The 12,775-nt window shown below is 36.7% G+C and overlaps 1 protein-coding gene across 1 annotated transcript in view; it reads right to left on the bottom strand.

The window, feature by feature from the left end:
- Positions 1 to 11,075, bottom strand: part of ADAM7 (ADAM metallopeptidase domain 7) — an 84,458-nt gene extending 73,383 nt beyond the window's left edge. Inside the window, exons 1-4 of the mRNA XM_081810298.1 lie at positions 11,062 to 11,075; positions 9,062 to 9,099; positions 6,961 to 7,064; positions 2,554 to 2,630 (exon numbers count right to left, since the gene is read on the bottom strand). Of these exons, the coding sequence (XP_081666424.1) occupies positions 2,554 to 2,630; positions 6,961 to 7,064; positions 9,062 to 9,099; positions 11,062 to 11,075 (233 nt within the window). The remainder of the gene's footprint in view (positions 1 to 2,553; positions 2,631 to 6,960; positions 7,065 to 9,061; positions 9,100 to 11,061) is intronic.
- Positions 11,076 to 12,775: the final 1,700 nt, after the last annotated feature.

Below are 12,775 nucleotides of genomic sequence, written 5' to 3'. Positions count from 1 at the left end.
ACCCCGATGTTTATAGCAGCAATGTCCACAATAGCCAAACTGTGGAAAGAACCAAGATGTCCATCGACAGATGAATGGATAAAGAAGATGTGGCATATATATACGATGGAATATTATGCAGCCATCAAAAGGAATGAGATCTTGCCATTTGCAATGACGTGGATGGAACTGGAGGGTGTTATGCTGAGCGAAATAAGTCAATCAGAGAAAGACATCTATCATATGACCTCAGTGATATGAGGAATTCTTAATCTGAGGAAACAAACTGAGGGTTGCTAGAGTGGTGGGGGGTGGGAGGGATGGGGGTGGCTGGGTGATAGACATTGGGGAGGGTATGTGCTATGGTGAGTGCTGTGTATTCTGCAAGACTGTTGAATCTCAGATCTGTACCTCTGAAACAAATAATGCAATATATGTTAAGAAAAAAAAAAGAAGAAGAAGATAGCAGGAGGGGAAGAATGAAGGGGGGGAAATCAGAGGGGGAGATCAACCATGAGAGACGATGGACTCTGAAAAACAAACTGAGGGTGGTAGAGGGGAGGGGGCTGGGAGGATGGGTTAGCCTGGTGATGGGTATTAAAGAGGGCACGTTCTGCATGGAGCACTGGGTGTTATGCACAATGAATCATGGAACACTACATCAAAAACTAATGATGTAATGTATGGTGATTAACATAACAATAAAAAATTTAAAAAATAAAAAAAAATTAATGAACATTCATATAAGGTTTGTCCATTTCATTGTATAAAAATTTTCATGAGAAGAAAAATGTAAATAAATATTAAATTCTAACAATATGCTTGTTAAAGTATGTGTGGAAAGTATACTGTCTGCATTGTAATTTGAAATGCATAAAAATAAGATGATGGATGGATGGATGGATAAACAAAAAATATGATATAATAATGTTAATGGGTCTAAGTGTCTATGTATATCTTGTTGGGATTATGGGTGTATATGTATATTAATGAGTATATGAATATTCACTATAAAATTCAACTTTCTCTTTGTATAAAATTTTGTATAATAAACTGTTGGTAAAAGTGAAACAGATACAACAGGTAAATAAAATACAATCATTTCTGTACTTATCTTGAAATAGCATATGTACAACTTTTGGTAAAGTAATTGGTGGTATAATACATTCTAAATTAATGTATCTTTTGCCTCATACATACATACAAATGTAACTTTTCACCTATTAATGGATTTACTATAGTGAAAACAAAGGTGACCCAATCACTGTTTCCACTGGATGAATAAAAATGAAACTCATAGGGTATGGAAAGAAGGGGTTACAGAAACAAGACAAAAATCTAAATTAACGAGATCAAGTTTCAGTTTGTTAATCATAAGATATGAAAACATCTGAATAAATAATATTCCCAGATTTGGGAGACTCCATGATATGCACTAAATTCACTTACTTCATGTTGCTGAGGGGACAAGGGTGATATTGCCCTTCAGAGGTATCAATATCAGATCAAACTGCATTGTATGTCTACAATTCTAAAATATACCACTCCAGGCTGATTAAGAGAATTAAATGATAGCTAATATAATAAGATTGGCTCTGAGGCATAGGCAGCATGGGGTAATTTCGAAAGCAGGCAGATCTGATTTAGAGAATCAGCACCATCATCTGCATTGTGATCCTGACAAGTTTTTACTTCAGTGAACTTAATGATTCTTCCTCAGTAAAACAACATCGGCTTCGTATGGATATTGTGGGTATTAAGAGAGAACTTTGAGGAAAGGCACATAAAAATTGTTCAATAGATGTTAGCCTTCTTCCATCCTGAGAATGTATGCAGAGTCTGAATAAATTATCAATATAATTATGTTATTAGAGTATACATTTGTCCAACAGGCAACTCCAGAATAGAAGAAAGAATGTTTGCTTCTTTGTTTGTTTTATATTTTTTGTTGCTGTTTTTACCTAATAGGCCAGAGTCTAAATTCTTCAATAGAGTTATCCTTCCACATTTCTTAGCTTTTGACAATTCTAATGTTTAGGGCTGGATGCAGGACTATTGTGCATAGGAATGGCCCAAAGGAAAACAATGGAAATTCAGCAATAACAATACAGAGGTTGTGGAGAAAGCTAATGAAGAAATTAAAGGCATTAGAATTATTCAGCTGACACAAGGTAGCTTGATGAGGTAAATTCTTCCCCATTCTTATTCTCCAACAGAACTTGGTTTGCTACCTATTTTAAAAAAGTTAGCAGTCACTCTAAAAACCATGTTTTTCAAATTTCCTTTGTTCTACTGACTCACAGAGAAGTAATGTATTAACTCTCTTCTTAGAGTGAGTGTATGAAGCTCAAAGGGCTCCAAATACCCCAAATAGAGGGTAACTCAGGACCTGAAGGGCAGTGTCTGTAATTGTTAAGATGTTGAAATGTGATGGGCTTATATTAGAAGAGTAGGAATTCAGTCTATATATAGGTAACAATAACTTGATGAAGTCACTTCATTGTCAGTTTTTACAAAAACTGGGATACTACAGACCAATAAATCTATAAGGTATTGAATTATAATACAACTTACCTTGATCTTAAAAGGTGAAGTATTAAGGTTTTTCTAGTTAGCTTTAGTTCATACAGCAATTCTTCTTCATATGTTTCCTGCAAAACAGTACCCATCATGTGACTTAAATGTGTGCTCATTTAGTGTGTGTTAGGGTGGGGAGTGGGGTGGGTGCAGGGGGAAATTAGACTTTATCAGTCTACCCAGCAGTCAAGCAGTCCAGCCAGGCAAAATGATAAATATGGATTAGGCTGAATTTATGAGAGCCAATATATGGAGGATTTTGCTTGTAAGTTATTTTTTAATTAAATTTTTTGATGGGCATTTTTTCTAGTTATAAAATAAAATGAAATGAAAATATATATATTCTCTCCTCATCCAGAGATAACAAGTTATTGTATGTCCTTGCAATTCTGCACCACACCCACAGATCTTTTGTTTATGTATCTTTTAACAGTTTGGGGTGTATTGTTTTGTAGTTTACTTTTTCACATAAAAATAAATCATGACCATGACCATTTTCCTATTCCAATAAATGTTCCTTTATAGTATGTATTTTATGGCTGAAAATCACAATGTGAATTTATTTAACCTATATCCAGATCAGAAATTTGATTTGGGGCATTCACTCTAATTAGACATCATTTCTTTGTTGGCAACATGGAAAAAAATGTTTGATAAATGCTGCAAGATAACCCTGAAGAAAGGAAGCACAAAGAGAATTTCACTAGAAATTTATAGTGGTTCTTATTTTCTTGCCTTTCATATTAACATTAATGAAATGATAACTTATTGTGACAAACTTTTCTTTAATGACCATTGGAAGTGATATTTTTCTTCTGTTTAGTTTGTTGTTTACATATTTGTATGTGAATTCCTAACTTATGTCCTTTAAATATTTTCTTTTCTGGTATTTTATTTCTTTGTGATTCATAAGAATTATTAATTTAAGGATTCAGTTACTGGTCATTCATCTAGCACATTTTTTTAGTTTATTGTTCACCCATGTATTCAATAGCTGTTATTTCAGGCACAGTGATAGTATGGAAAATACAATGGTGCACAAGATAAAGGTCACACCCATATGGAAACCACAGCTTGGCAAGAAGAAAATCAATCAAATGTAATTGAGTATTATAAGCATCATAATAGGAGAAATGCAGTGCCTGTGTGAGGGAGGAATCAGGGGCAGAGAACAGAGCATGCAAATGCCCTGAGGTATGAAGGAGCTTGACATGTTTGAGAAACCCAGATAAGTTCAAGGTGGCTGGAGAATCAAGTGTAAGTTGAATAAATATGAGAAATGAAAGGTAGGAAGGAGCCAAATCATGTACAGACTAGTTAGTCACTTAAGAAGATTTCTTTTGTCTAATGTCTTATCCTAAGAGCAAAAAGAAGAAAAAGGTTTAGGCAAAAAATGCAGAAGTAAGTATGGTATTTTAGATGGTTTACTTATTACAGATAATGGATCAGCAAAAATCACAACTGTAGGCAGGAAAAGCATTTAAAGACTGTTGATGGGATATAGGTCACTTGGGCAGGGGACTGGCAGCAGGGAAAAAGGAGAGTAGATAATTTCAAAGGATATTTACATGTTAGAATGCATGAAGTTTAGTGATTTTTTTGATGGAGGAGGCAGAAGAGAGGAGTAAAGAATTCCCTTAGGGGGCACCTGGGTGGCTCAGTCAGTTCAGCACCCCACTTTTGACTTTGGCTCAGGTCATGATCTAGTTGTGAGATTGAGCCCCATGTCTGGCTCTGCAGTAGGCATGGAGCCTGCTTAGGATTCTCTCTCTCCCTTTCTGCCCCCACCTCTCTCTCTCTCAAAAAAAAAAAAAAAGAATTCCCTCAGGCTTCTGGTTTGTTTAAACTATGCTGTTGAAAGGAGGGTCTTCTGAAGAAGGGCAACTTTGAGGGAGGGAGAGGAGAGTTTTGTGTTTGTTGAATGTGAGTTGTGCATTAGGGCATGTGTTGACTGCAAGTTTAACATAAAATTGGGACTTCATTATAAACACATAATTCACAGTGGGCAGGCAAGAATCTAGGTGTTTACTTGGATACGAAGGGTTGAATCTCGTTTACGACATGATGAACTTACATGCAGGTGTGTGTGAATAACAGTGGTATAATGGGACTTTGTAAAATTTGAATGTGTGATTATGGGTTTCATATTAGCTAATATTCAGACACTTGTTAATATTGTCAAATGTAACATTCTTGTTAATCTTGTCATTAATATTGTTTTTATATAAACAGAATTTTTAACTTTATGTTTTATTTTAGAATTTTATTTAATTTTAAAATTTGTTTTTATTTAGAATCATTTTAGATTTAGAGAAAAGTTGGAAAGATAATACAGAGCGTTCCCATGTACCCCACAACTCAGAGTTCCATATTGTTAACATCTTACATTACTATGGTGTACTTGCCACATCTCATGAACCAAGATTGACATTATCAATTAAAGTATACACTTATCCAGATTTCCTTAGTTTTTGTCTAATGTCTTTTCACTGTCTTAGGATGCCATCCAGGACACCACATTACATTTAGTTGTCATGCCTCCTTAGACTCTTCTACACTATGACAATTTCTCAGACTTCCCTTCTTTTTTGACAATCTTGACAGTTTTAAGGAGTACTGATCAAGTATTTTATAGGTTCCTCCTTAATTAAGTTTTTTCCAATATTTTTCTCATTCCCAGCCTGGAATTGTGGATATTTGAGAGAAAACAACAAAATAAAGTGCCATTTTCAACATATCATATTAAGAGTACATACTATCAACATGACTTATTATTAATGATGATTACTGGTTACCTGGCTGAGGTAGCATTAGTCAGCCTTTCTCCACTGTAAGGTTACACTCTTCCACATTCTACTGGTCCCCTCTTCCACATTCTACTCTTTGGAAGGGTCTATGCACAGGCCGTGCTTAAAGGGTGGGGAGTTATGCTCCACCTTCTGGGAAGGGGAGGGTCTATGTCAATTTTTTAATTCTTATGTATGGGAGATTTGTCTATTCTCCCCCATTTATTTATTTATTCAATTATTTATACCAGTATGAGTTCATAGATATTAATTTATACTTTATTATAGTCCTAAACTACATTATTAATTTTGTTGCTCAAATTGTCCCTTCTTTGGCTATTGGGAGCTCCTTCATTTGGCTCCTTTGTTCTTTTGACATACTCCCATCAATGCAAGTTTGGGTTGTTTGTTTGCTTGAGAACTTCCTTACTTTCTGGTAGTATAAGATGCTCCAAATTCATCTTGTATATTTCCTGCCCCAGTCAAGACTCATCTTGTATATTCATAATGGAACTGATGTCTTGATTTGCACAATGGTGATAGAGGGCTGGTTTTGCCTTCTTAGATGAGTACCGAACTTCAACCAATAAAAGTTTTTTTTTAATTGAAGTATAGTTGATATACAATGTTATATTAATAAAAAGTTTAAGAAGGAATAAAGGATAAAGGAATTGGAGATCAAGAGAAAACATTATTTGTAAGGAGATTATCACAGAAAAATGGTTAGACATTATCTCCAAATGACAGCAGATGAAGAGTTGCTTTTTCATTATCTTAAGCCATGGGAAAGACATTTCAGTGGGATAATTTGGAAAGTTGAAATGTGTCTTGCTTATGACTGAGGAACCTAACAAATGAGAGCCTGGAAGGCTGTTTCCCCTAATGGTGGAGGGAAGAAAGTGGATGCATTGGGAAAAATTTGCCCTCTCAAAGAGTACAGGAGCAAAGTGACAATCAGTATTCTCCATGGACCAAGTTGGAAAGCTCAGGCGCAAAATGCAAGTGCCTGGTAATAAACATCTAAGAACAGTCCTTGAATGTGTTCTATAGTAGTGGAATTGAAAATTACCTTATTTTGAAGCTTGTTTCCTATTATATGTATTACATATTGTCTGCATAAATATTTGTTTCTTTTGAAAATAAAATTGTAAATGTTTACACTTTAACACCTGAATAAACACTATTCTAAGCAACAGGCCAAATGTGTTCCTGTGAAAGTTGTCCAACTTTGCTGCCAAATATGTAAGGCAAGTAAACCTGCATATTACATCACTGGGAAAGAAAATGCTCAGAGATTATATTCCATAGGCACCAGCTCAGAACAAATGAGGTTGCCTTAAATCAGTCTGGAAAGCTGTTAGTGAAAATCCTCACATGAACTGGAAAGTTTTATATGGCACCCTCTAATTTTACTCCATCTTGTTTCCTAAGCCATCAAAAGGGTGCTTCCTCCCCAACCTCCCCCTCCTGCCCCACCCCAAGTGCATGCTGTAAACTGAGTGAGAGTTCTCAGAAAATTTGAGACTCTTCTCTTGTTTGCTTCTGACTGGAGCCAGAGGTTGCTTTCTACATATCTTGTGAAAATAATACATCATATTTATTAAATCAAAACCTGTACCTGTATGTCATAATCATGGATGTGCCAAACATTTCGCTTCTGCATCAGAGGAAGCCTTTTCGGATAAACCACTTCTTGACCTTCTACTCCAAGGATTACCTTTTCTAAAAGGAAACATTTAAGGGAGAAAATACATCTGGCATTAACATTCACACACAGTGACTGGATAACAATTATTCTCATAGGGTTCATGTACAGCCATGATTAGCAGCCATGTACAATATCATTATGAAGTAGCATCCCCACGTAACAGCTAAGGAAACTGAGACTGATATTTTTTTTTTTTTTAAGATTTTATTTATTTGCGAGAGAGACAATGAGAGACAGAGAGCATGAGAGGGAGGAGGGTCAGAGGGAGAAGCAGACTCCCTGCTGAGCAGGGAGCCCGATGCGGGACTCGATCCCGGGATTCCGGGATCATGACCTGAGCCGAAGGCAGATGCTTAATAACTGAGCCACCCAGGGGCCCCTGTCCATTCACTATTGATGGACGGTGGTTGTTTCCACCTTTTGGCTATTACGAATAGTGCTGCTATGAACATTTGTATACAAGTTTTTGTTTGAACATCTGTTTTCAATTCTCTTGGCTATATAAATAGGAGTGGAATTGCTGGGTCATGTGGCAATTCTATGTTTATCTTTTTGAGGAATTGCCAAACTGTTTTCCAAAACGGCTGCACCATTTTACATTCCCACGAGCAAAGTATGGAGGTTCCAATTTCTCCGCATCTTCGCCAACACCTACTTTTTCCCCCGCTTAAAAAAAATCCTAGCCATCCTAGTGTGTGCAAAGTGGTATTTCATTAAAGTTTTGATTTGTGTTTTCCCTGGTGACTAATGATGTTGAACATCTTTTCAGGTGTCATTGAGCATTTGCATGTCTTCTTTTTTTTTTTTTTTAAAGATTTTATTTATTTATTTGAGAGAGAGAATGAGAGACAGAGAGCACGAGAGGGAAGCGGGTCAGAGGGAGGAGCAGACCCCCCGCTGAGCAGGGAGCCCGATGTGGGACTCGATCCCGGGACTCCAGGATCATGACCTGAGCCGAAGGCAGTCGCTTAACCAACTGAGCCACCCAGGCGCCCGAGACTGATATTTCCAAATGAGGAAGATGTAAGCAAAATTGGAAAACAAGGGGCGCCTGGGTGACTCAGTCGGTTAAGCGGCTGCCTTCGGCTCGGGTCATGATCCCAGGGTCCTGGGTGGGATCGAGCTCTGCGTCGGGCTCCCTGCTCAGCGGAGAGCCTGCTTCTCCCTTTCCCTCTGCCTGCCACTCTGCCTACTTGTGCTATCTATCTGTCAAATAAAGAATTAAAAAAAATCGGAAAACAGGCCAAAAAAATTAGGTCTTTAGCTTCTTCCAGCTTTCCACTTTGTCCTGCAGTTACCACCTTCATCATCTTAATCTCCTCATGCCTGTCTCTGGATTCTGCCACCTGTCAAAACCTGCACTGGAAGGGATTGTTTCAGTGTAAATTATTGATTTTATCTCCCAGGTACATTTGTATTTGACATCTTAACTCTCCTAGCTAAATACAAGACTCTCCCTTGTTAAAAGGATTTAGGTACTCTTGAATCAGTGCTTCTTCACAAGTGATGGTTATCTGGGGGTGAGCCCTGCTTATCTCACTGAAGAGTGATATAGAACAAAGACCATAGGATTTTAGAATCTGCTATTATTTGAGTCAAAATTTTACCAGTTTATTAGCAGTATGGCCATAAATACTGTATCTATTCTCTCTCATCTGTAGATATTATTCTCAATTACTTTATCTATAAAGTGGAGATAATAAGATTATACACATGCTAATGTACACAGTGGCTCATGGCTAGCGCAGTGTCTCTATGCTGCAGATACTCAGAAATGTCCACTCCTTCTTCCTTCTCACTGTAAATCAGAGTGAGTAAGACCGCTAAAGTATTTCATAGAATCATAGAATCTCAATATTAGCCATAACTAGTCCAAGTCCTATACTATGTCCTAGCAAAATCATCAATGGGTTTTAATGTCTTTTATCATTTATCATTTAAACTGTGTGACTAAAGAGACATTACCTCATAGCCTTAGTAAGAAAACCCTGACAAAAAGATTAAGACATACCTTTAATCCAAGAAATGAGTACGATCATGAAAAGCAAACTCCTGGGAAACATTCTGAATGATTCTGGTGGGAGAAGGGGCACAGGTGCTTGAGAAAAGATGTGTGTGGCTCTCTGCCCTTGCTTCCACAGCAGGGTCAAAGAATCCAACAGATAGATAGGCGGTTTTGATCCAGCACAAGGAAGTGTTCCTTGCTTGTGTTGCATCATTTGTGAGGTGCTTGAGGCTAAAACCTGGAGGGCGGACATCATGTACCGATTAAAGGCACCACTGACGTGCTGTGGTGGAGGTGGGCTGGGCAGAGATCCCTACTTCATGCCTGATATAAATATAATTCTAGATGTACTAAAAATTCAAAAGTGAAAAAAATCATGTATGTCTTAGAAAAAATATTGAAGAATGTTTATAGAAACTGGTTGAAGAAAGTGCATGTGAAGAATGCCATGTGTAGAAACTATAAAGGAAAATTTGATAAAAACTAGATAGAAATACTGAGAACTTATTTTTTTTTCTAGCTAAATAAAAGCCCGTGCCATGTGGGGCATGGGCATAATGGTCTTTCAAGAGCCATAAAAACACAAGATATTCATCCATATTCCATCTCCACCCTCCAGCCCCACCCCGATAAAAGAATCCAGAGTCCTGAGAATAGGGAAAATAACTTGATTTCTCCCCAAAGTTTTATTGAGACCTGACATATTATGCTGTATAAATTTAAGGTGTGTGGCATGAAGACTTCACTTACTCATATTGTTAAGTTGTATCACAGTAAGTTTAGTTAAAATCCATCATCTCCTACAGATACAAAAAAAAGAAGGAAAAGAAAATGATTTTTTTCTTTGTGATGAGAACTCTTAGGATCTGCTCTCTTAATTTTCAATCCATAGTACATATTTATCTTATCTTTATCTTATAAACTATAACTTTGCACCTTTTGACCACCTTCATCCAAACTTATTTATGAAAACATATTTATGCCATAAATCACATATAAACTTAAATTAAAAGACAAACTCCAGAAAGGTAAGCAACATATATAATAAAAGGTAAAGGTAAATATCTTTATAATATAGAACTCTTTCAAATCAATACAAAAAATAAAACATTAATAGGCAAATGTGCAAAGAACCTGTGTAAGCCTATCTATATCCCTGGGATCTCTTATTATTTTAGAAGAGATATCCTTTTGCCAATACAATCCCTTCTCTGTGTTGGTATTCTGTCTTCCCCTCTACCTCACATTATTGATTATCCCTCTAATATTCTCATAAACTGAAAAAATCTATGATAACTAGAAGCTTTCGTTTGATATTTAAATACATTCAAGTCTCTCCCTTTCAAAAAATCCTACCCTCAATTCTATATTCCACAGACCCCTGCCATCACCTTATTTTTCATTCTCTTCTCAGTTAAACTTTTCACAAAGTTCATCTTTACTTCTTGTGGCAATTTTCTCCCCTCCAGCTCATTCTAACACATTGTACTCTGGCTTCTGCCTTCATTATTCTGCTGATATAACTGATTAATCTTGCCAATAATTTCACAATTTCTATATTCAATGGATATTTTGATTTTTTATGTTACTTGCCCTCTTAATAACATTTGGCATTGTTGACCATACTGTCCCCCTTGAAATATTCTATTTAGCTCCCTTGACACAGTCTTCCTAACATTTTCCTAGCTCTCTGGCTACTTGTGGGCATATATTCTTTTATCCAACTTTTAAATTTTGGAGTTCCTCAAGGTATTATCCTCCACTGTCTTTTCTTCCAACTGTATGCTTGTTCCAAAGCCATCTCATCTTCAGTTATGGTTTAATTATCATCCCTCTACTATGCCTCACATTTATACTTCGAGCCACCTGAGTTATAGACCTTTACAGCCAACTCTCAACATCTTCATTGGGAGGGCTCAAAGCCCCTGAAAACTCAGAAGGTGCACAACTTGTTCTCTGCTTTTATTAATGATGTCAATATCCATTCCACATTGCAAATCTGAAACCCAGTAGTCATCATTGATATCCCTCATAATCAACCCATCACTAAGTATGTTTATTTTGCCTTCTAAAAAATACCCTGACTTCTTTTCTCTAGCTTTTCTGCCTCCATCTTACTTAGTCCAAGTTCCTATAGACTGTCCTTTGGCTACACTCCAACAAGTGTGATCTTTTCAAAATACAAATCTGATCATGTCATGTGCCTGTTGAAAATGCTTCAATAGTTTGTCATTGGTGTTAGAATTAAGATTCACTTGGCTTTAAAACCTCAAAAGATAAATTGTCTGCTACTTTTTAACTCTGTGTCTTTTGGCAAAGTATGAAATATTTCTGTACTCCCATTTTCTCATCTATAAAATGGGCATTGGGCATAATAACATGTATCTCATAGGGATAGTATGAGTATTAAATGAATCTGTGCTGAAAGGCAATCTTACTTTCCACAGTTCATTTACTCACCAATTCTCTTAGTTGACTATTTCATATTTTCTTTTCTCTCCTCAAATCTCAAATCTCCCTTTATTTACTCTTAGTTGATCACCATGCTTTCTACTTCATTGAAAAACAGAGAAATCACCAGAAGAAAGAAATCTCACCTTCTCCCATGATCACATCTACCACACTACCAAGATGTGTGCCATACAGACTAGTTCTCTCCTGTTTCTATGGATGGACTGCCCATGCCTATAAGGTCTAGCCACCATTAATATATTGGATTCCATTCCTTCTTCCCCCTCCAATGTCATCACTCTGGCAACTGTTCTCTTTCGATACTCCATCATCTGAATTGTATATTTGCAAACATGCTGTCATTTATGTCCATCTTTTAAAGAAGTACCTCTCCTTTTACATCACTGTCTCCTCCACCCAGCTACTATCCCATTATTGACTTCTTTTAATAGCACAGATTCTTGAAAGATGAATGTACAGTTTGTCTGGGGTTCCTCTCTCCCAATTTGCTCTTGCTAAATCCAGTGGTCAATTCTCAATCCCTACTAACTTGACCCTTTAGCAGCATTTGACACAATCGCTTCTACCTTTTGAAGAGTTTATCCAATGGTATACCATGGATCAACTCTGTGTTTATTCAGTGCTTCTTCTTAGTTGCTTTTGTTGGATCCTTCTTCTCTTTCCAGTGTTTAAATATTCCAGATTCCCAGGGCTCAACTCTTAGCACTTGTCTCTATATATAGTCACTAACAAAGTAGTTCTCACCTAATCTCATGGTTTTAAATATCATCTGTGACATGATGGCTGCCAAATTTATATATCTAATCCAAACGTCGTTGAATTTCAGACTCATAGAAACAACTCTCCTTTCAACATCTTCACTTGAATATTTAATAGATATCTCGAACACAAGGACAAATCTAGATTTCTGATCTTCCTCTTCAAACCTGGTATTTCCACAGTCTTTCCTATTTTAGGATATTACAACTCCATCTTTTCAGTTACCCAGAAGTCATCTTTGATTCCTCTCTTTCCCCCATTTTGCATGTTATCCATCAACAAATCCAGCTGTCTATTTTTAGAAGACATCAAGAATCTGACCACCCCTAACCACATTTACTGCTGCTTTGCTGATCCAACATGTTATCATCTCTAGCCTAGTTTATTAAAATAGCCTCTTAATTGACCTTACTGGTTTTCTCTTAGTCCCTCATTGTATTGTCTGCAGTGTATTGTCTACACATCATCCAGAATGATCTCACTAATACA

The sequence above is a fragment of the Leptonychotes weddellii genome, chromosome 2 (assembly GCF_054177405.1).
Source record: "Leptonychotes weddellii isolate Sample4059 chromosome 2, ASM5417740v2, whole genome shotgun sequence".
Taxonomy (NCBI): Eukaryota; Metazoa; Chordata; class Mammalia; order Carnivora; family Phocidae; genus Leptonychotes; species Leptonychotes weddellii.
The sequence above is the reverse complement of the archived record's forward strand: the minus strand, read 5'-3'. Positions and strand labels throughout refer to the sequence as shown.